Source organism: Lutjanus erythropterus, chromosome 18 (genome assembly GCF_056507025.1).
Source record: "Lutjanus erythropterus isolate fLutEry1 chromosome 18, fLutEry1.hap2, whole genome shotgun sequence".
NCBI classification, from domain to species: Eukaryota; Metazoa; Chordata; class Actinopteri; order Lutjaniformes; family Lutjanidae; genus Lutjanus; species Lutjanus erythropterus.
This window is the reverse complement of record NC_139334.1, coordinates 27158714-27181142: the sequence shown is the minus strand read 5'-3', so window position 1 is coordinate 27181142 and position 22429 is coordinate 27158714. Positions and strand designations below refer to the sequence as shown.

General features: G+C 40.3%; 1 protein-coding gene across 1 annotated transcript in view; it reads left to right on the top strand.

The window, feature by feature from the left end:
- eif2ak3 (eukaryotic translation initiation factor 2-alpha kinase 3) overlaps nt 1–22429 on the top strand; it is a 43957-nt gene that overhangs the window by 14341 nt on the left and 7187 nt on the right. The window contains exons 3-12 of the mRNA XM_084742146.1: nt 11214–11408; nt 11601–11731; nt 12521–12788; nt 12970–13135; nt 13247–13372; nt 14234–14356; nt 14443–14672; nt 16386–16498; nt 19469–19591; nt 20155–20304. Of these exons, the coding sequence (XP_084598272.1) occupies nt 11214–11408; nt 11601–11731; nt 12521–12788; nt 12970–13135; nt 13247–13372; nt 14234–14356; nt 14443–14672; nt 16386–16498; nt 19469–19591; nt 20155–20304 (1625 nt within the window). The remainder of the gene's footprint in view (nt 1–11213; nt 11409–11600; nt 11732–12520; nt 12789–12969; nt 13136–13246; nt 13373–14233; nt 14357–14442; nt 14673–16385; nt 16499–19468; nt 19592–20154; nt 20305–22429) is intronic.

Genomic DNA, 22429 nt, shown 5'->3' with positions numbered 1-22429 from the left:
GGACAATATTTTGTAGAATTCTTTGAAAGTTTTTGTTCAACCAAAAAAAGAAAAGGGGATAGTTCCCACCAAATTCCAAAATACTTACTTTTTTCCCATTACCTGTGGTGTAATTTATCCATCTAGATTGTTTTTGGTGTGAGTTTTGGAGATATGGCACCAGCTTGTGGTGTTCGAAGTGCCAAAAAATACATTTAAAAACTCAACAGCAATGACTAACCTGTCTACTTAAGATCAGAGTTGAAAGCGATGTCTTCTTTTTGTCCAACCAACAGTCCACTAAGAACCAAAGACTCTTCGTTTATTGTCAGAAATGGCAAAGAAAAGCACCAAATCCTCACATTTAAGGAGCTGGAACCAGCAAATGTTTTTCTTTTTGCTTGGAAAATAACTGAAACGATCAGTTATCAAAATAGTTGGTGGGTAATTGTATTTCAATTGATTTATCGACTACTCGCTTGACACCATTTTGTATCTTAACAATACAATACAATAGGTGTTTGTTTTTGACCTGTGGCACAACATTAAGTTTCGGTGTTGGACATCCAAGAGAAAAAGTTTGGCAACTCCTGCTCAAGGTAATCCACAGGACTTGTTGGGAGCAGTGTTATGTGGGAACTGTTTTCTTTGTCCTGAACTACTCCTGTCAACCAAAACACAACACGAGCTCGCTCAGTGACGCTAACATTATAGCTCAGCCGAGGAGGATACATTAATGTTCAGGTCCTGCACTGTCATGAGCATGAGCCTCTCTTCCATGAGTAGATGCACACTTCCTTCTTTGAGATGTTCAAAACTTTGAAACTCAGATTAAGTCAGTCTTGATGGATATATAGCACTGTAGGTATAAGGAAAGATATGTATTTTTGACCTTTAGGGTCATAATTGTAATGGATAATTATAACGATAATAAGTCTATAATACTATATACCGTGAAATTGTAGTATTTTCTGAGACTAATTGTACTGTGAAAATCTCACACCATTGCAACCCTAAATGCAACAAAAATCTATAAATTATAAATGTGCAATTTACAGTGAATCACAGCCACCTAAACAGGATAAACAGACATCACTCAGCTGATTAAGATATATCAGTAGATGAAAAAGTCAGTTTCCACAGTCTTGACATGTCAGTGTGAGGTTAAGGATGCAGCCTCGTCTGAGGCTTTGCCTCAAAACAAACGCTGTCCCTCCTGGCTCTTTTTCTGTAGACACAGAGACCAGTAATTGAACTCTGTGCACTTTGAACAGTCAGCCAAGGGTTGCTGTTGCTTACATTCATTTCATGTACACACAAACACAATACACACCAGACATACAGTACACCCCCACATAAATCTGAGAGTAGCTGTTTCGCCTGGAGGATTAGCCTCTTTGTTGACTGTGGTGGTTTACACATACGAGCACAGCAAGACCCTCGTCTGTACATGTATACAGAAGCTTAAACCGCCCACACCGACATGCTGAAAGTGAAGTGTAGCCCAGAGCAAGACCAGAGCGCTGCTCTCCGAGATACATACGAGAGACACGCTCATGGTTCACTTTGATGTGGACTCACTCGGTGTCTATGAGAGTTTTGCCTCAGGGAAAAAGCCTCTGATGCTAACAAGGGTCTGGGTGGCTGCTGAGATCAGTTTAATATCGGCCCTCTGGTGATGGTAAGGCGCGTATGAGTGTAATGAACTCTCTGTCTCTCTCACATGAATACATGTGTGCTTTATTAGTCAAGGATAACAATAGAAAAGCAATCAAGAACAAGTTCATGAGGTTTAACACTTCTTGACAGGTGGGGTTTTTCCAGAAAAAAAGTCTGCCTCATAGGTTGTTGTGGACCTTTTGTTTCCCACAGTACTATATTGAATAATTTGAATCAGTGTGTGGTTGGTAAAATGACTTAAAAGCTGTTTAACTGTTTAATTGACAGGTCATCTCTGGGAAGTACAAATAAATAAAATGAAATGAGCACTTCGGTAAAAAGTGAGAAAATGTGTATAAAATGAAAGCTCAACATAAGCCTTCAACAACCCAAATATAGCAACTTGAGTGTGTTACTCACTAAAGAGGAATCTCATTCAAGTCTTTAAGAACCTCCCATATTAGTGGATGGAAGTGGAGAAGTGGTTCTCTAGTGTGCCATTCAGCCTGAAAAGTGAAGCCTGAGGAGTTCACTGAAACCTACAATTAGAAGGAGGGAACTAATCAGTGAAATCAGCTGCTAAAGTGTGGGTTTGGATTTTTTTTTTTTTTTTTGAATAAAAAACATGTGCTTTGTGATCTCACATGGTTGAGACCTGCTGCGTTTGAGATTTAGAAAATCAGAATTCATGAACCTTTAATTTTCTAGGGTCCTCAGAGGTTACGATGGGGAGAACCCCTAAAGGTTCCTCGAAGCGCTTGAAGTTTATAGCGCAGAGACCGTGTGAGTGCAATGTAGCTTTTCCACTGGATGCATCAGAATGTAAATTTGACCTTGAATATAAAGTTGCACCCCGCTATACTGAATTATACTGTAAGATATCACACTCTTTATATGGAAACTGCAGTTATGGTGATTGAAATGCCTCCAGTGGAAGGATAACATGATTCTCTATGGTCTGATGAAAGCCTTCAACTTGCTTATGAATTACTTAAGAAAAACTTTGTTTTTCCTTTGACTTCTCAGAGATCCCCCACCACCACATTTTTTTAAATTTTCTACAGGAAATTGTGACAAAATAAAAGTATCTTACATAAACACATGCATATATATAGTTGCCTTAACATCGACATGCACCTAGTTTGGAGAACAGCAGGAGTACTGGTGTAGGAAGCTAACCAGCATAATTTTGCCACCTAAAACAAATGCACATGTTATTTTTATGGCTTTACTTTGCTGTCAGACAGCTTTTTCCAACGGTAAACCACTCTTATACAAGCCAAGTATCACTCTCTCCAAATTAACCAGACTCCTTTGGCAAAAGCAGAACATGGAAGTTGCAGGTCTTCTGCTGCCTCAATCGGTTAATTTGCTTGTGTTTGTGTGACTTTTGTGTTTTAAAAGTTAGTTCAGATTCACCACAGTCAAACAATAAAATTGCTATTTTTGTCAAAGGAGTCTAGTTGCTTTGGAGAGAGCGATATTTACCATAATCTGAACTTTCCCATAGTATTTTTATATGTAAGCGTACTTAAAAATAAATACCATAAAGCATTATATCATAAGTAAAATAATTTTGTACTTAATCCAAAACAAAAATTTCACATTTGCCCAGATATAATATCTGGAAAAGAAGAAGTTAAACTTCCATGTCAAAAGATAATGAATTAAAATAAATTTTATTTGGAGACATCTACTATTTAAAGTCTAACAGTTATTATTTAGAAATTTTAAATCTTGTTTTAGCTTATTCTGTAGCACGTCAAAGAAGTTCTCTCTAGAAAATGAAACTAGTAAAAGTATCCAAATGCAATGCATAAAACTAGTAGAACACAGTAAGGAAGTATTTCTGTGTCCCTACTTTTCACAGTTGTTTTATTTGGTCTCTCTGAGGACACCGCATTGTTTTTCCCTCGCCTTTACATCTGTGTTTCAGTGTGTGAGACTTCACAAGACGTGCCAGGAAATTCATAGACAGACACACGTAACATCCTCCTGTCATCCTCCTTCAGTGTGCTCGTGTTGTGACAGAGGATGCTGACTGTGTGTGTGTGTGTGTGTGTGTGTGTGTGTGTGTGTGTGTGTGTGTGTGTGTGTGTGTGTGTGTGTGTGTGTGTGTGTGTGTGTTGGACTCCCTCTATCTGTGCGTTTTCACCTGTTGGCTTTCATTTGGCTGACAGAGCGGAACGAGGAGAGATGCCTGTCAGCTCTGAACTCAGTGACTCGCTGTGACGTCATTTGTTATGATCCACAGACTGTGCGTTTGTGTGTGGGTGTGTGGGTGTGTCTTGTATGTGTGTGTTTTTTATGCTCATGTAGTTTATATAAGTTTAAATCTAGCCTTGTCCTCTCTGCCCTCTGTAACCTGGAATGCCTTTCTGTTGTCTGTGTGTTTGTGTTGATGGTGGGGGGGGGGGCACCGTCTTCCACCCCCCCGCCACTATAACGCCTCCCTGAGCGCTTAGCAACGGTTTCATTGGTGCTCGCCAGGTCCCTGAGACACCAGTCTGCTCAGTGATTAGAGGCTAGGGGGGGGTCTGCTGCCGTGCCATTGGCTGGCCTCGACATGCCAGGGAGGGAACAGCCAGTCACCTGCTGCATCCTGCGGAGTATGTGTATGTTTTTTTTTATAGTGAAATGAGGGACAGCAGAGCCACAAACAGCATTGTCTGCAGAAAAAGAAGCCATCACTTCAAAAAGCCAGGAGTTGCTCGGGGGTGTTAGAGCGAGTGGGGGGTGAACAGTGTGTACTGGAGTGGAGTGGAGTTGGGGGGTTACATGCTGGGAGTCAACGTGGAGTGAGTCATGCTGGAGGGGGGGCAGAGGCGGGGTTAAAGGAATGAGGATGGGGGGGAGGTTGGGTGATCAGGGCGGTGAGGTAATGCCACAGACCAGAGATGATGTCATCACAGAAAAGACAATACACACACATACACACCCACACACACTGCCGGCATGCAGCGTGAATGAATGAACGACGAGAGAATTTGATTGATCGCCACACAATGACCAAGGATTGATCGCCTAGCTGTGACTAATGTGACAAGCAATAATTCTTCCAGCACGGCGAAGGAAATGGAAGAAGGCCAGACGGGCAATATTTTTGGCAGAAAGTCGATCTTTCTTCCTACCGCCTCTGATTTTGTTATGATTGTTTTTGGGGGGTTTTTGGTGTGTGTGTGTTTTTGTTTTGTTCTGCTCCTTAAACCACCGGCACTACTTGGTCTCACACTGTCTGCCGCCTGTAAGTGGAGCAGTAGCCTTGTGGGCCAACAGTGGCACATTAGCGGCAGTTGAGAGCTGACACTGTTTGACAGGATCGCTGGAGCGTCGGCAGCAACACACACACACACACACACACACACACACACACACACACACACACACACACACACACACACACACACACACACACACACACACACACACACAACATTAACATTAGGCTGTCCGACCCCCCCACCCTCATCCCATTCCTTCTGAAAGTACACACCCACCCCCACATTTCCCAAGGGTGGAATACAGTGACATGATTAGTAATATCAAATAATCATCAAGTGCTTCTGCTCATTTGAAATCCAATTTAGAAGAATATCTTCGAAGGAGAAATCTATAATATATTTACTGTAATAAATCATAAAAATTACCGATATGTCGTCAGAGATCAAGGAACTTTGAAATACTCACTTCTCTGACGACAAGGCTACAGCCGTGTCCCCCTTTGAAATTCCTGCTAACTGTTTTTATACGTCTGTTTCACATTAATTAGAGTTCAAATTAATGCTGAATGTTCACAGAATGAGTTGGTGTCAGCTTGTGAGTCATAAGAAATCATTAACAATCTTATAGAAGGCGTAGATGTTTATAGCTGTTAAATTGAGCAATATGTCAGTGAAGTCTGGCAGGCAGTAAAGCAGGAAGTCACTTAACTCCAGCTCCAGAGTGTGTATTTTTCCAGCAGTGGGCTTTTGTTTTCAGGATAACAAGCTTAACTTTACATTGTCAGGCATTTGACAGTGCTCTTGCGCTCTAGCAGCGTTCCTGCAGCCAGCCAGAGCCTCCCTGAGTCTAGGGAGGAGGGCGTGGGGGGAAACAACTCGTTTAAACCATAGATCATCTATTAAATAGGATTTCAAACTGTTTAATACACAGATTATGGCTGCTGTACTCATTTTTGCACTCAGAATTTCTACATATTACTCCTTTAAAATTTATAATAAAAATATGCTAATAAAAAGAAACTAATAATCGTTATAGTGTGGTGCACATATAGTGTTAAAAGGGCAAAAATAGATCTGTTAAACTACACTCAGACCTCACACAATAAACTCGATGCTCCCTGCAGCCAACATATGAATGTCTCAAAATAACTGAATGGCGCTAGTATCAGAGTGGTAGTGTTTTTTTCAAAGACGGGGTTAAGAGTTGATTCAGTCTGGGTTATGGCTCTTCAAAGATTTATAGGCATAGGAAATCCAGAGCAAAGGAGGCACATGCAGGAGGAAAACGTTTCTGCTGAGACGTCAGTTTCTTTTTTTGAAATCATTTAGGGTATTTTCTTAAGTGATGGGCTCTTTTGAATCTTTAATTCTGTTACTCTCCAGAATTTAAAAATGCAGAATCTAATCCCCGTTCTTTTTTTTCTTTTTTTTTCCCGTGTAACAAGGATATGAAACGGAACAAAAGACCTTTAAATTTAAAAACAAAGACCATTTCATACAAACAGACAAGACAAAGGAACAAAAAGCATGGGGGTGGGACTTTGATCATAATTTCATACACAGTTCATCAAAGGATACCTTTAATTAGCTTTGATGGGGGGTTTCATATCATTAGGATACGGGTGCAGTATCTAAGAAAAATACATCCTTTTCCTCAAACCTTGTTTTTTTTAATGCTGTGCAGCTAAATTTTTTTTTTTAATAACCTTGGCAGAGAAAAATATTTTCATTTTAAAGTTTAACATGAGAGCTTTATTTTTTCAGTGTGGATGGGGAAAAAGAAAGTTACTTAAATGTAGAAGTAACAGCACTTCTACATAAATCATTCCAGTGTTGCTCATTTATTTTTTTATTTAAGTTTTATCTTCTAAGTCTGTATTTCTGCACATTGAATAATATTATAGAAGATAATAGAAGCTCATATTTTTAAAAAGAGGTGTCATATTAGGGAACATCCACCGGCAATAAAAGTCAGCTCTTAAATAAGTCCTTTAGCTGTGAATAACTTCAAAAGTCGCCTCAGTGTCATCTTGTCTCAGCCGTTCTCAATCACTTAACTTAGCGCCTTCCTTGATGACTTCCATATAGACAGACTGCGTTGTGATTCACAAGCTGTCAAAATATGTCAAAGTGAATCATCCCACATGCCACAGAAACCTCAACGGACTCATTCTAACTGCGCTGTGCTGAGATGTAATGATTGTCAAGACCCCGTTTGACTTCGTTACAACAGGGAGATGGTGAATAATTTACTGAAATTTGATGAAAATTATAACTAACAAGGTTCATTTATTTATCATTTTACCACTCAGGGCTGTATAACGAGATGCTAGTTGTGGTTCCCCTTTATGCTTCTCACAGAAATAAAAATCATATACAATTATGTACAGTAAATGGGTTATTTTAGGAGTCTCGCAGCATGAGGAACAACACTGCTCTGCAGTCTGGTTGTATGACAGCGGATACTTCCGTATCTCTTGCAAGACAGCAGCAGGTTGAACAGGCTGTCGCTGGGGTGGCCATCGTTTTTAAGTTTACTTTTGGCAGCAGAGTACCAGTGATGTTCTCGTCAGTTTTCATCACCCAAACTGCAGTGAAGACTGTCAAAGTATTGAACATTCAGGTAACATTATCATCTAAAGCATTTGTTCCCAAACTGGGCAGTGAGCATTTAAACAATTTCTAACAACACATTAGTTATGTGAAACTGAAGCACAAATGATTTAAAGGAACGAAGTAATAAGATAATAAGACTCTCTCTTGAAACAGCTGCTTCTGTCTGCCTGTCCTTATTCAACAGCTGGCTCCACCAAACAAAATAATGTCTAATTGGGCGCAATTGCATCCATTTCTAGACTTATAAGACAGACCAAAGCAAACTGTTTGAGAACCTGTTAGCTCCAGAAAAACGGCACACAGAACATATGTTATTGGTTAAAAAAATTTTAATTGGTTAAATTCTGAATGGTCATTAATCATTTAATGATTAATAATTAACATCCCTCGTTGTGACTCTTCAAATGTTCATTTTGTTCATTTTTACCACTAAAGTAAATTAAAAACGTCATAAACATAGAATTTAAGACTTTAAGTTAAATGCTTTGACATAATCTTTCAATTCAGATAATATTACAGCCGATAAATATCATTATTGGAATAATAAATAATACAGATTTCCATTTATCAGCCCCATTTTTTATCATGCAACCCTACAGTATATAGTACATGGATAAATACAACATAATACAAACTTTTGACAACTTCTGTTTGTTTGTTCTCAGTTTCACTTCTTGCTGATGTAGAGGTTTTGTAGGTCAACATGGTAGGTCAGTCAGAGCTGAAATCAGCAGACAGGGGTTTTGAGTGTATCTCTGTCTGTGGACATGGAGGAGATGAACAGGACAGGCAGCTGAGAGGAGAGATCCATGGTAACTGGTGTTAGGACACTTGGCCGGATCAGAGACATGGATTAAGGCATCAGGAGCAGGATGACTCATCCACAGCTCTGATATGTTCCCCTCTGCTGTAAACCTTTCCACCCCCTCAGCCATACTAGCATGGTGTGATGCGATGGTCAGATTGTTAACCCCTCCTCCTTTCACTTGCTAAATTTATCCTCTTGTCTCCAAAACCACCCTCCACCGCCCCCCCCTAAAAAGATGACATCACCTCTGCTCCTGGCTCTGCTCTCTAGTAAATCATTCTGTCACACATTTCTCCCCCCTGGCATGATTTAATCCGCCGCAAAGCAACTACAATGACTTCTTTCAGAGTCTGATAGGATTCCCAAAACAAGGTGGCTGTCAGGTCAAAGGTTCGACAATGCCCGTCCTTCCCTTTTTTGTCAATTATCATGACAAGGTCTCACTAATTGGTCCAAAGCTGCTGTTATGTCACTGAAAAGTTTGTCTAAAAGGGTGAGTCACTTCTGTGTCATCAGAGGTTTATCTGGCTGTCCGTCTTTGTATAATAATGACTGAAATGCTTGCAGACAACAGTCGTCCTCACACCCCCTGATGAGCTAAAGCTGTGGAGGTTAAATCAGGATTAGGCTCAGGTTTTTGCAATGATGTCATCCTTGCTGCCCCCCCACAGTGATCACCTAATGGCACACTTATAGGAGCACACACACATTATCCACGGTTGCACACTTTTATAAAGATCCAGGTTAATTACTTAGGCTCTTAGTTGTGTAATGGTCCCAAGCCTGTGGATTGAGTCCAAGTGTGCGGGGGCTAAAGCTGCTGCTGTGTGGGAGGATGTGTGTCGGCCAGTGTTGTCTGTGTGGGCAAGTGTTTTTGTGCTTTTGAACAATTGTCTGTCTGAGCTGAAAACCACTTTTCAAACCTGTAAAAGATATTCCAGGAAGTTTGATGTGTGTTAAAAGCTATTGCATCAGTCAGAAGTAATAAAAATTGGAATCATTTCTGTAGGGACACTGGAGGAGAGTGTCGTAATGATATAATGTAGTTTCTTCAGCAATGGTGACAGTACCTCACTTACTGTTCACTGTTCATTGTTCAGACAACTTTAGCAGGGGGAGTCGATGTGTGGCACAGCATCATCTGTACTGCAGTTCTTGACCACTAGTTTTCAAATGTTGGCTAACATTAGGCTAGTGAACCTGAGTCTACAGGTAAATTGAGACACATTATCATGGCCAGGGTGCACATTGAATGGATTTCCCCCCTCTGCTTTTGATGCACCCTGTGGACATTATTCTTTTTTAATCCCCCCTTGGGAGACATCCTGCTTTTGGTCATGCTGACTAAATGCAACTGCATTTCCTATGTCTGCCAGTAGACGCTGGAAGTGGATAAGCTATACTGATTATGTTTAAAAGATGTTATGGATCTTCACAAATGATCCAAGTTCTGACTTGTAAGTGGATCGAACTCTATTTGGTGCTTTTGGCTGTGCCAAGCCAAACTGTATTGCGCCGAATTACATTTCCATTATCACTTTCAGCGCGCTGAGCCGCACCCGAGATGGGCCTATTCTGGAGTGGGGCCAAAGCGAGCCCGACCAGCCTCCAAGCGGGCTGCAGTAACGTATCGCCAGCCAACCTGTGACAAGCCTCCTCTCTCCCCCTTGAATAAGCGAGTGTTGTGATGCTCAGCTCGTGTGTGTGCAGAAGAGCAGAAAGAAAGATGTTTCTTAAAGTCTCTTTATGATCAGCTCTCAGTACTTACGTAGCTTCTAACAGAGTCTTCACGTTAAGTCCTGTTGTAATGGAAACGCAAACCACTGCTGTGCTGGGCTGATAGGCCGAGTCAAACTGAGTTGAGCCAGGCTAGCTCTGTGTATGGAAAAAGGCCATATATGTTACAGCAGCAGCGATGACCCCACCTCACACTTGGAATGACACAATAAATCCAGTTCCATAGTTTTATTATTGACGCTCTCTAGCTATCAAAAGAGAATACCGGTATCAAATGGCAACAAAACAGTTCATTATTTTGTACTGAACAATGCACAGGAAAGTCACAAATCGAGGGCAACTGGGTGAGACAAACGGCCCTGATGACATTACATGGCCTACTTTGGTTGCTGATGACGAAGTGTGGTTCTTCTTCACTGAAAACAATGCAGAGTTGTGGATCAGAGATCCACAGGGAGTAGACCTAAAACAGGCAGAGTTCCCACCCCAAACCAGAATGTTCTGCTCAGGTGCAGTAACCCTCACTGCTGGAAGTTAGAGTATCACCTTTATTACTGTGTGAAAGACTGTTTGTTCAAGAAAAAAGAATTGGAAGTTCTTTAAACTTACCGGAATCTGAACACTGGCTAAGCTACTGGCAGTCCAACATCAGGTAAAATTGTGCAAAACTAGCTAACATGACATTAGCTCCCCAACATCAGCTATAACAAGTCAAAGTTAGCAATGATACTCTACCTGCGGTCTAATAGCAACTTACATGAAAGTGCTTTGCATTGGAATTAAGCCTGTCAAATTAAATATCATAAGCCAATTTCTTGCAATTTCTTGACTATTTTTATGGAGTAGGATATTTCACAACAGCTTTGCATCTTCAAGTAACAGAGATCATGAATTTTTTCAAACTCAAAAAAGAGACCATCTGTAACTGAGTACGTCAAACTTCCACAAATACTGGCTAACCTATAGATAACCTGCCAGATTCAGATAGGACCAATCCATGAAGGCCATTCATGCACATGCCCATACAGTGGAATGACCAACACGAGACAAGAATTTGATCTTGCTTTATATTGAATGAAAAATGATCAAATTCCTAAAAGTTCTTCTGTTGAGAAGATATGTGCTTTTCCAACTCATTAACATCAACTTGTTTTTGTCAACACTAACACTTTAAAACCTGTTTGTCTCTGCAGGTGTTTGGCAATAAGATGGTCATCCCTTCACTGGACGGTGCCTTGTTTCAATGGAACCGGGACAGGGAGAGTATGGAGGCAGTGCCTTTCAGTGTGGAGTCTCTGCTGGAGTCGTCCTACCGAATCGGAGAGGACACTGTCCTGGTTGGGGGCAAATCCCTTACTACCTATGGCCTGGGGGCCTACAGTGGCAAGGTCGGTGAAATCACTTCGATTAAAAGTGTTTCCAAGAGAAACTAAATGACATTTTCCCTCTCTTTTACCTAGAGAGCGAATTTAAATACCAAATGTTTTTGAAAGCAGTCAAAATGACACCAGCTTGTTCTCACCACATTAACACAGTAGAATAACCCTCTTTGTATTTTCCCCTCATCTTGTTTGCCTCAGCTTCGGTACATCTGTTCTGCGGTGGGCTGCAGTCGCTGGGGGGACGACGAGCTTGAGCCCGAAGACGTGCTCCTGCTGCAGAGGACTCAGAAGACTGTGCGAGCCATCAGGCCCCGATCAGGGGTGGAGAAGTGAGTTTTATTTAATCAGTCAATCAGTCCTGTCGGTCGTTGTCAGTTAACGTGAGTCATGGAGCAGCTACTGCATCCTGTGTGGTATTTCAGGAAGTGTCAAAGGCACTTGATTGATTTTCTGTCAGTGGTTTTGAATGAAGTCAGTAAACTTTTCAGCCACTAGGAGTTACCATTTGTACATTTTCTTTCTTACCTGCTGACGTTACCACACTGACCAGACTGATGATTTTAATATTCATTCATTTCTCGATTAATCGATTTGTTGTTCGGTCCATAAAATGTCAGAAAACAGTGAAAAATGTTAATCACTGTTTCCCAAAACCCTAAGTGACGTCTTCAACAACCCAAAGATATTCAGTTTACCATCATAGAGCAGTAAAGAAACCAGAAAAAATTCACATTTGAGAAGCTGAAAAAAAATAATTTTGACATTTTTTTCTTTAAAATGACTCAAATTAATTGCCGACTATTTGTTTGACCAATTAATCATTTTAATAGTCGACAACTAATTGATCAATTGTTGCAGCTCTAATTTTTTTCTAATTATTCTAATTTTTTATCTCAACCACAAGTCTGATAATCTTTCTGTCAGTGTCCTACTGTCTGTAATTGTATTAAGCAGACCCATGTTAACGGTTGTTCAAAGTGGGACTGAGCATATTTAAAATGCAGTGGGTAATTAATAATTAATTTATTACACAAAATAATAATCAAGGCTTCAGGTTGACCTCTAAAATTACAACTGAAGTAGTTTTTTCAGTGCATTATCATCACTCTTTATATTAGGTGGAACTTCAGTGTTGGAAACTTTGAGCTGAAGCTTCTTCAAGAGATGCAGTCCGGAATGAACTTCCTGGAGGGAGAAGTTGCCAGTGGTGAGGCCCTTCGGGAGAGTCAGCGGGTCATCACAGACGAACCAAAAGAGAGAGAACAGACAGACGACCAGCAGAACCAGAACCAGCACCTGGACCTCGTCATCAAAGTGTCAGTTCCTGACTGGAAGGTCATGGCCTTCAGCACCGAGCATGATGGACAGCTGGTCTGGGAACGTCAGGTGAGAAGTTATTAAGTGCCCAAAAAACAGTATTTAGCTTGTTTGCAGTGGTTTATTTGATTTTATTTGACCTCACTTGGCACTTGGATGATCCAATTCAGTTGAGTTCAGTGCTTCGTGACCCTCACTTTGGAGATCAATAAAACATATTGACTCATTCCATATTACCTGTGTTGTGTAGTTCTGCACACCCATTGCTTCAGCTTGGCTGGTTGGCGGGGGTAAAGTCACTCCAATCGCCTTGTTTGACGACAACGCCTACAGCAGCCAGTCTGAAACTGATGAGGAGGAAGATGAAGATGATACGGAGAAAGCCGGAGGGGCTGCAGAGTCCAGCGTTTACCTCGGTAAACTCATAGACATTAATTTCTAATTTTCAGTGGCATTATATGCAATTTCTTCCATGAGGTACCTGGAACTCTAGTGCATGTGTAACTCCTTTGCCCTTGGTTTATCAGGGATGTTCCAGGGACAGCTCTACCTCCAGTCCTCTGTGAGGATCACTGAAAAGTTCCCCTCCAAAGCTATTGGATCGGAAAAAGACATAATTCCGCTGCCAACTGTCAAATGGAAGCCTCTAATCCGTAAGTCCACATCTCTTTAAGCCTAATTTATACTTTCGACATTCGCAAATGCATGAGGGTCCCCAAGAGTCCCTGTGATGTAAATTTCATCATCAGAGGGTGGATGGTAGTGATGTGTGGACTGCAGTTATAACCGGAGGCACTGTGGTTAATCCGCAGATCTGGCGGGCCAGGTCATAAAAATTAATATTTGATTAGTAGTGGATGAGATAGTGAGTCACAGCAGTGCAACATCTAATTCTGTTTCCTCTGGAGAGTTTTCTGTCAAATTTGTCAAATTTCTAACTTGAGTTTTCAGTTTTCAAATACCTTCTTAGTCTTTTTAAAGTAATTGTGCTCAGTACAACAGAAAAAAAACCAGCTCTTACACTTTTAATGATGCTGCCGTTTTGATTTGATTCATGATACACATGGATTAAATCCATCTCCCTCTAGACGCTGATCTACTGCACATTTGTGGAACGCAGCCTCCAATCGGACTCTAGAAAGTAGCATAAATAAAACTACCACTTATCTGTGGTGTCTGCAGTTGTCAGTATACATGTCTGCTATAATTCAGGCTTGGGTCATTAGATGCTCTGTATAATCACCAAAGCAACTTTATTTATGAGGGGAACCTTTGGGGTGAGCAGTGACCAAAGACTGTCCTCATTATTATTGCTATAAACACAAAGTGGCACTGCATCTTGTTGTCAAGAAACGTTTGAATTAATGAGTAGCCTTTCGGGCCCGTTCGCTGTTGTTCAGAGCTTTGTCTCCGTTCCCCTTAATGTGCAACTGTTAGGTGATTGTCATTCCATCTCTGTTGATCCCTCTTTCTGCTGAGATCAAAGAACTTTTTCATCTTTGTCCTTGACACAGATTCTCCGTCTCGGACACCAGCCCTGGTCGGCTCTGATGAGTTTGACAAGTGTCTGAATAATGACAAATTCTCCCACGATGAATACAGTAACGGAGCCTTGTCCATCCTTCAGTATCCATATGGTAAGAACCTGCTTGTTGCCTGTCTATTCAAGAGGGACAAAACAAACAAAACCCCACAGGCTGATCTCTCCTTTTCCTCTCTACAGACAATGGTTACTACTTCCCCTACAACAAGCGTTACAGGGAGAAACGTGACAGTGCCGTAAGTCTGATAAAGGGAAATGTAGCGGATGGCGAGAGTCGTAGGAAAAAGGACCCCGTGCTGCTGCTGCCGTGGTGGAAGGAGATCCTCGGCACAATCATCTTCTGCATCGCCGCCACCACGTACATCGTCCGCAAGTTCTTCCATCCCCCCGCCCCTGTGGCCTATGTGAGGGTAAGACCACAGTCACAGCCTGCAGCAAGAATACCATACTGACAGTGACTGCTGCTGGTTATTCCTGTCACATAATGTTAATGTTAATTTTGGCACTGCGTGCATGCAACAACTGCAGTATGAAAAACGGCTCAATTGTCATTCAGAGGTATTAAAGTTTTATATTTTTCAGTAGTTTTATTTTTATCACTGCATTTTTATTTTTTATTTTCCAGCTTTTTTATTCGTTTCAGTATCAGTTTTTAGATAGTGTGTTTTTTTATTATAATGTGGAGGTATTTGTCAGGGGCGAGTTCAGAATAGCTATTACAGTATAAACACAGCACTTTGTGAAAGCAGTCGACACCATGAACACAAACACCAGTGACTCATCGTGATTGTTGTGTTGGCAAATTTGACTAAAATGACAAAGACTAAAATTAGAGACATTTCCTAAATATATGTATCTTTGCTTTATTTTAGTTTTGTGAGGATCCATCATTTTAGTTAGTTATCAGCATTTTTTAAGTCTCGTTTTTATTTGATTTCTGTTTACTAAAATGTTTTTTACTCCTAGTTTTAGTTTTTAGTTTGTTCATTTAACTTTAATAACCTTGTTATGGATTAGGGATGGTAATGATTAATCATTAATTGATCAATCGCAGTTAAGAATTCAACTGATTAAAGATCTATTAATCAGTAATCAATCAGTAGTCTAGAAATAGTAGTAATTGCGCCTCATTTGACTTTGTTTTAATGTGTGGAGACATTTGTTGAAGAAGGAAACTTAAAATGAGAAAACAAGGGGAGAAAAATGAAACTGAGAAAAGAATGAGGAAAAAATAAACATTTTATCTTTTTAATTATCAATGATTAATCAATTGTTAGCATTTTAAACTATCAGTCAAGGAAAAAGAATGGATGAAAGCTTCATTTGTTTTGGTCGAATTTCTGCTTTATCACACCTACATTTATGTCCCCATCAGGAAATATTTCTTCACTTAAACATTATTGTCACGTCCATGTTAATGTTTTAATTTGAGTGATAAAAAAGTTTAAAATTTCTAACTACTGATTGGTGCTGTACATCCTGAAATTTTAAGTAAGATAAAAAGTTTTTAATTTTATTTTTTTTTTATCATAAGTGCATTGATTTTTATCGGACTGTCTTGTCACAGAAGAGGTTCAATACATTTTCTGCCTTCTGTGTCGTGTTACCTGTGGCTAAGAGACTTTGTTCAGCTTTTTCAAAAAAATACCCACAATGCCACAGAAATTGATCCTGTTTTTCAAATCCAAAACTAAGTAACATTTATAAATACCATAATGTGTCTTTGCTGCCCTCCGTCTGTCCCTCATAGCAACAGAAAGAGTCATAGACACATCACTAAATATTTCCTCAATATACACAACTTAAAAAAACTTTATCACCCAAATTAAAACATAGACATGGATGTGACAAAGTTAACTAAAGTTAACCTAACACTGCAAACTCTGCCTCTTTTAAAGCAGAATATAAACAAGTTCTTTTAACATAAGTGGATTGATTTTTGTAGGAATGTCTTGTTATAAAAGATGTTTTCTTCCCTCCCTGTTTTATGTTACCTGTGAAGACCTTGTTCAGCTTTTTCTTGCATGCCACAGACGTTAATCTTGTTTTTTTTAAAAATCCACAACTGTGACATTTATAATTTCCTCACTGTCTCTCTGCTGTCCTCCTTCTGTCCCTCAAAGCAACGGAAAGAGTCGGAGACACAGTGCCAGACAGACTGCAAGTTTGACCTTGAGGTTGTGGAATCCAAAGAGCCGGTTGCCATGGAGACCCGTTCCAGTGAATATGTGTCCAGGTACGTCGTTAACACGCTGCGAAGCTGAAGGCAGAACATGCTCTGTGTAAATGTTTTTTTTGTCATGACTCAGGAGAATTTCATGTAACACTACTACTGTGCGGGGAATTGTTGTGCTCGCACTTGAAAGTCACATGCGAGTCTCACTCTTTCAAGGTGTAGCTACAGATTCGGCACTGTTACCATGGTGACCACTGGTCTTCCAGCCTGCCTTGATAGGACAAGGCAGAGATGGAAGATACGAGTCGTAGTAGTGCATGATTGGATAACTCAGCTGTTTGCCATCAAATGAAAATGACCTTGGCCCCGGCAGACCCCACCCTACCCAGCAGCATCTGCCACAGGGTCGGAGTGTCACTTTACATCACTGTCAGCACATTTGTCAGAAGTTTTTTTTCTGTTATTTTGGACATCCCAAATACGATCAGTGGTCATAATTTATGGGCTGCCACTGACCTCCTGCGGTCTGATCGATGGAGGCTGCACATTTACATTTGTTAGCTGAATAATAAGTCTCTACCCCTCCCCAAAATACGAGCAAGTGTCTGATTAAACTGCAGATTTTTTTTCCCCCTCTCCTGCTGTCATCACTTGCACATTCTTTTGATCCACCCTAAAATGACAAACACCCACCCGCCCCTCTCCTTTTACAGCTGCTGCTGCAATGCATACAAATTGCTTTTGCCGAAGAAGTTTCCCTAAATAAAACTGGTGGCTGTTGCGGCAGCTGAGGCATACATGAGTCAGGATCATTTAGGAGGGAGATAGAGATCAGGAAACAAGGCCTGAGTCACATGTGCCCACACATTCCCTAATAAGACAGCCTTCAATCCTCTAAGGATGCTTTGACTGGGTGTAGAACAGAGCTTCCCAAACTTTATTAGATCACAGCACCAATTCCAAGCACCTTTTTTCATAACAGTTTACAAGGAAATATTTCTCTTAAAATACGTGATGAATAAAATTAAATACACTAATATGTGAACTATTTTTCTTTAATTTTCTTCAGAGTTAAAATGAGCTTATATTTAAAGGTTTAATGTTCAGGATTTGGCAGTTTCTGATTTGTAAATGCACCATTCAAAGTCATGGTCCTAAAAATGTTCATGTCAAGGAACCATGCACCCCCAATTTGAGAGGATTTTGTCGGTTTGAGGATAATAAAGTCTTCATCTTTAATCAGTAATTAAACTCACAATAAATTATAATCATTCAGAACGGCCAACCATATTTCTTCCCTTGCGATTCCAACTCCCAGAAAATGTAATAAAAGTTGAAATACTGTATTCTTCCTTTTGCTTGGGACCCTTTACGTAAGGACCCCCGTTAGTCCCCAGACCCCCGTTTGAAAATCACTGAGTGAGAAAGTGAATTTAGAGAGCAAGCTGCACTGCACTGAATCAGTGACTGTTTCATAGAAATGACATTCTAACGCAAAAACAAACAGGCCCACGCCACTGCACAACATCAGATTTTTTAAAGAAAATCCTGCATAGTATATCTTTGATATTTACAAAGAAACAGAATAATGGTTGCAGGCCCTCTGTGTCTCTGATGTGGGTGAAGAAAGCACAACCTGCAGGTCTGACCCCACTGACAGGCAGTTCCTTGTCTTGTTTTCATGTGTACCAGGGATGAGAGAGTGGAAGCGGATCAGACAATGATGGACATCTGTCCACTGGAACCAGCAAAACCCGTCCATTAAGCAATCAGCCACGTTATGTTCAGTCTGTAGTTTTGTGGGTCGGCACAGATTCAGTTCCGTCCGACAGTGTTGAGGGCTGAGATGTATCAGTGTTTCTTTGAGCTCTCTTTAGTGTGTCAGATCTTTCCATCACTGGCTTAGTGGGTCACTATTTTTCTGACTGCTCAGCTCCTGAAAAGTCCCGACCCAGAAATGACAACGGTTGGCTATGAGTTATTGTGTCATTAGCTGCTGCATAACTGCAAAAACTGTTCAAAAAACTATACAGTTCAGAGTTTTTAATACGGTGATATTGATATATATTGCTTTTTCCTTAGGTTTTCAAATGTTTGAAAATGTTTGATTTAAAAAATGTGCTGAAATGTACAGTTATTGAGCAGTGATATGATAAATGTTGCAGCCTTGACTTCATCTCAAGGCACCCCACAGTGTAGTGTCACCCACTTGGGGGACCACTGGTTCAGAAGAAAAGATGCAGAGTTTGGTGTTATCTCACCGTAAAGCAAACTAAATGATTTATTTTTTCATCCACATGGTTTCTGAGGCTGGCCAAGATTGTAAAGTGAAATAATCAAGTGATATGTAAAATATCTGTGTGATTGAAATACAGCTTGCAGCCGAGCCATGTTTAAAAGTTTTGTCGCTAATGAATATAACCTTTTTAAACCTTTTCATCCTAAAGGCAAAGCAAGTTTATTTAGCATAAGGGAATTGAAAGATTTAAAAACTTAAAGATAAAAAAAATGAATTAAAAACAAAAAGCTACAGCAACATATCTACTTTTCTACTAGAGTAAAAGCTGCTTCACTTTGCTTGGTGTTGATCTGGGAATGCTGAGTAAGCCTTTCCCAGAAGACCATCTCGCCACAGAAATGTGAAGTTACACAAAATTAAATTTAGCATAAATGTTTTTTCCTTCTACACGTGTGCAAACTTAATAAGTCTAAACATTTGTCTCGCTGTTACTCAGCACGGGACCTCTAACTAGATTCCATGTGAGCACAGTTACAGACAAGTGTTTTTCTTACAGCCACAATTTCAATTTGAATACAGAATCATGTTTAGCTGCGAGTTGGTTATGTGCCAGCTCAGCAATCACAGCCGGCCGTTATGGGGATTTGTCTGGTAGTAATTCCCTCCATGGTAATCACTTTTTACCACTTAATAAGCCTCCTTGACCACAGTGAATTAATCGTATGATTCCTGGTCTTTGAAATTACGTTATTCTACTTTGCATAATGACAACCAGTGTGTCTTCCCTCCAGGTACCTGACTGACTTTGAGCCGGTGCAGTGCCTCGGCCGCGGGGGATTCGGCGTTGTGTTTGAAGCACGCAACAAAGTGGATGACTGCAACTACGCCATCAAAAGAATCCGTCTGCCCAACAGGTAGCGCCTCTCGCTGGTCACACTGCAGACTTCCTTGCTGGAGGCTATTGGCTCTTCCTTTATCTCTGTTTTCTTTAAAGCTGTTGGACTGAGTTACATAAGCGGCAACCTACTTGTCTAAACAGAGAAAACCACATAGAGGAATAAATGACATTTTGGTACAAATATCATGCGCCAAAATGTTGTGGCTCTGCATGTATTTTCATTTTAGCCCCGCTGTTTGTCTGGTGCATCATGCAGTGCATAACAATTAAGTCTGTGTATTATTTTCATGCCCACTGTTTTTGTTGAAGCACTTATTGAGCCCTTGGTGTATCAAGACTGGGCTCATGTGGCGTCATTACAGTCATTTAGTTTAATGGAAGAAATCCTGATTCCAGATTTTGGTCTTGGAGCAGTTACACCTGCAGTCAGTCAGTAATGATTTGAGTCTAATAACCAGTAAAGTTTTCATTGAGGTTGTGTCTTGAGAGGACCCAAGTACTGAAAAAAAGAACAGCCAAAGTGGAAGCTGTCGTCCTGAATGCGGATTAAACCCTGACGCTGAGTTTAATGTCATTCAGAGAGCTGGCCCGCGAGAAGGTGATGCGAGAGGTGAAAGCCCTGGCCAAGCTGGAGCACCCGGGGATTATCCGCTACTTCAACGCCTGGCAGGAGAGCCCCCCCGAAGGCTGGCAGGAGGAGATGGACCAGAGGTGGCTGAAAGACGCCAGGTGAGCTGGGGCTTTTAAACCTGCTGCTCTGTGCAGCTCAGCCAGGCAAGAATGGCACCAACGTTGCCGGCAGGAGTCTGTTGTCCAGGGACGGCATCCATGCAGAGAAATTTAACCCTTCTCTCAGGAGAAATTGTGACATTTATTACCCCACAGACTTCACATCACTCGCCTCACTTCACTGTTTGATTAAGACAGATGTTTAAATGCCAGGGGAAGAAAGATGCAAATTCACACAAGTGCGTTTGGAGCAATTAACTAAAAGTCTAGTGTAGTTACTCCTTTCTGTTACTTTGCTTGAGCAGTAGGGGGTACTAAGAAGCAATATTAATGGGTTGGGAGGTATGTTGAGTCTGAAGCCAGAATTTACTTTGTTATGAAGGTGGCTCTCTACCGTAATTTACTTTTTATATTCTCACCTGTTCATTCTGACTGAAGTAAGTAGCACACAGTCAATCAAATGATGCACTTAATGCCCCTTTTTATGTGAACATGCACACAACCTGAAGAAGAAAGCCTTGGTTAACAAAGAAATTTGATAACCACCATCGCGATACCAGTTAACTCTGAACGTCCACTATAGCACAGCCCTCAGATTATAGCTAAAAGTAACACCAGATAACCAGAGACTGTTTTTTTTCTTTTTAGCATACTTTAAAAGTTGGTATGCAGTAAATGAGTAAATGTTATCATTTTAAGTATTTTGTAAACAGTTTTGTCATAAATATTGTATTGAACGTTTGCACAGTTATCTTGAATAATCAGTGGTAATAATGACATAGTAGTTATGTCATTGTTTTAAGTTCCTTATTTGTCATGAGCACAACAATTACAGTGAAGCATTCATTAGCAATAGATACTTAGACTTAAACTTTATTGTAATTGCATTACTCTCATAATACATAGCTGATGATAGTGATTGTTTTATCTTGGCAAAGCCAGATGATGCTGACAGTTAATTAATTGATTAGTTTGTCACACTTCTGTAGAATGCTATCAAGAAGCATATTTTTGTTGTTTATAATACAGTAACATCTGATTTAATGTGAGGAAGAAGTGAAGTAATCAATTTGAGTGTAATATGGCATAATTAATTTATCACTGATCCACGTACTGATGGAGATTACACAGTAGTTTTTATGAATTATACTGTAAATATGTAACAGTACAACTCCAAGTCCATAGTTAAAAGTCTGTAGTACAAATCACTTGAGTATCAAGTAATCAAGTGAGTACAAATTTATTTATTTATTTTAATTGAACTGATATTCAGTAGTCCCCTTTTTTTGTCTCCAAGAGTTACAGGCAGAGCAGACAGTCTGAAACTGTGTGACGTAGTAACAGTCCTCAGCGTGTCCTTAGTTTGGAGATATTTTGCTCTCAAAACACAGAAAAGAACTCAGAAAGGCAGTGGAAGTGGTTATGGTAGCTTTTTTTGCTGAGTGTCTGTTGGTTCAATCTGAGTCTATTGTCCAGTGTTACTCCAAGGTATTCGAAACTGTCCACAGTTTCCACCGCTTGGTTGTAGCTGAGAATGTGCTGCTGGGGTGAGGGGAGGACTGATTGTTATTTCTTTTGTTTTACTGACAGTGAGGTATCGATGGTTATCTTCACACCAACTGGGTGAAGTGTGTGATTGTATTGTTGTGGTCCAGAGCAGAGTGGTTATCTGTAAGTAGGGCAAGGATGGCTGCGTTGTCTGAGTTCTCAGGCTCCCTCCAACAAAGCTCATAGAGAATGTATAAAGAATCACGCCGTAAAAAAAATCTGACACATAAAATAGTGCAGAAGTTAAAATGAAGGAATATGATATATTTGAAATAGAATAAAACATAATACTGTGGTAGGCAGGTGTACAGTACAAATATTATAAAGAATAAAAATAAATCTCACAGGCTGAAGTAGAGTAAATAAATAGAATAGATTCTACATTGATTCTGGGAAGTTATGGTTATCAGTTCTGGCCATTATGTTATATTTTTTGTAGTGCAGACATTGATATAATAGTCCAGGAATGGACTCAAGAGAGATTCTTATATTTATTAGCAATGCCAAAAAGTGCCAGACTTTGCTCTGGCCTTGCTGCACATATACAAGTGGTTTAAAGAGTCTAAAATTAGAATTA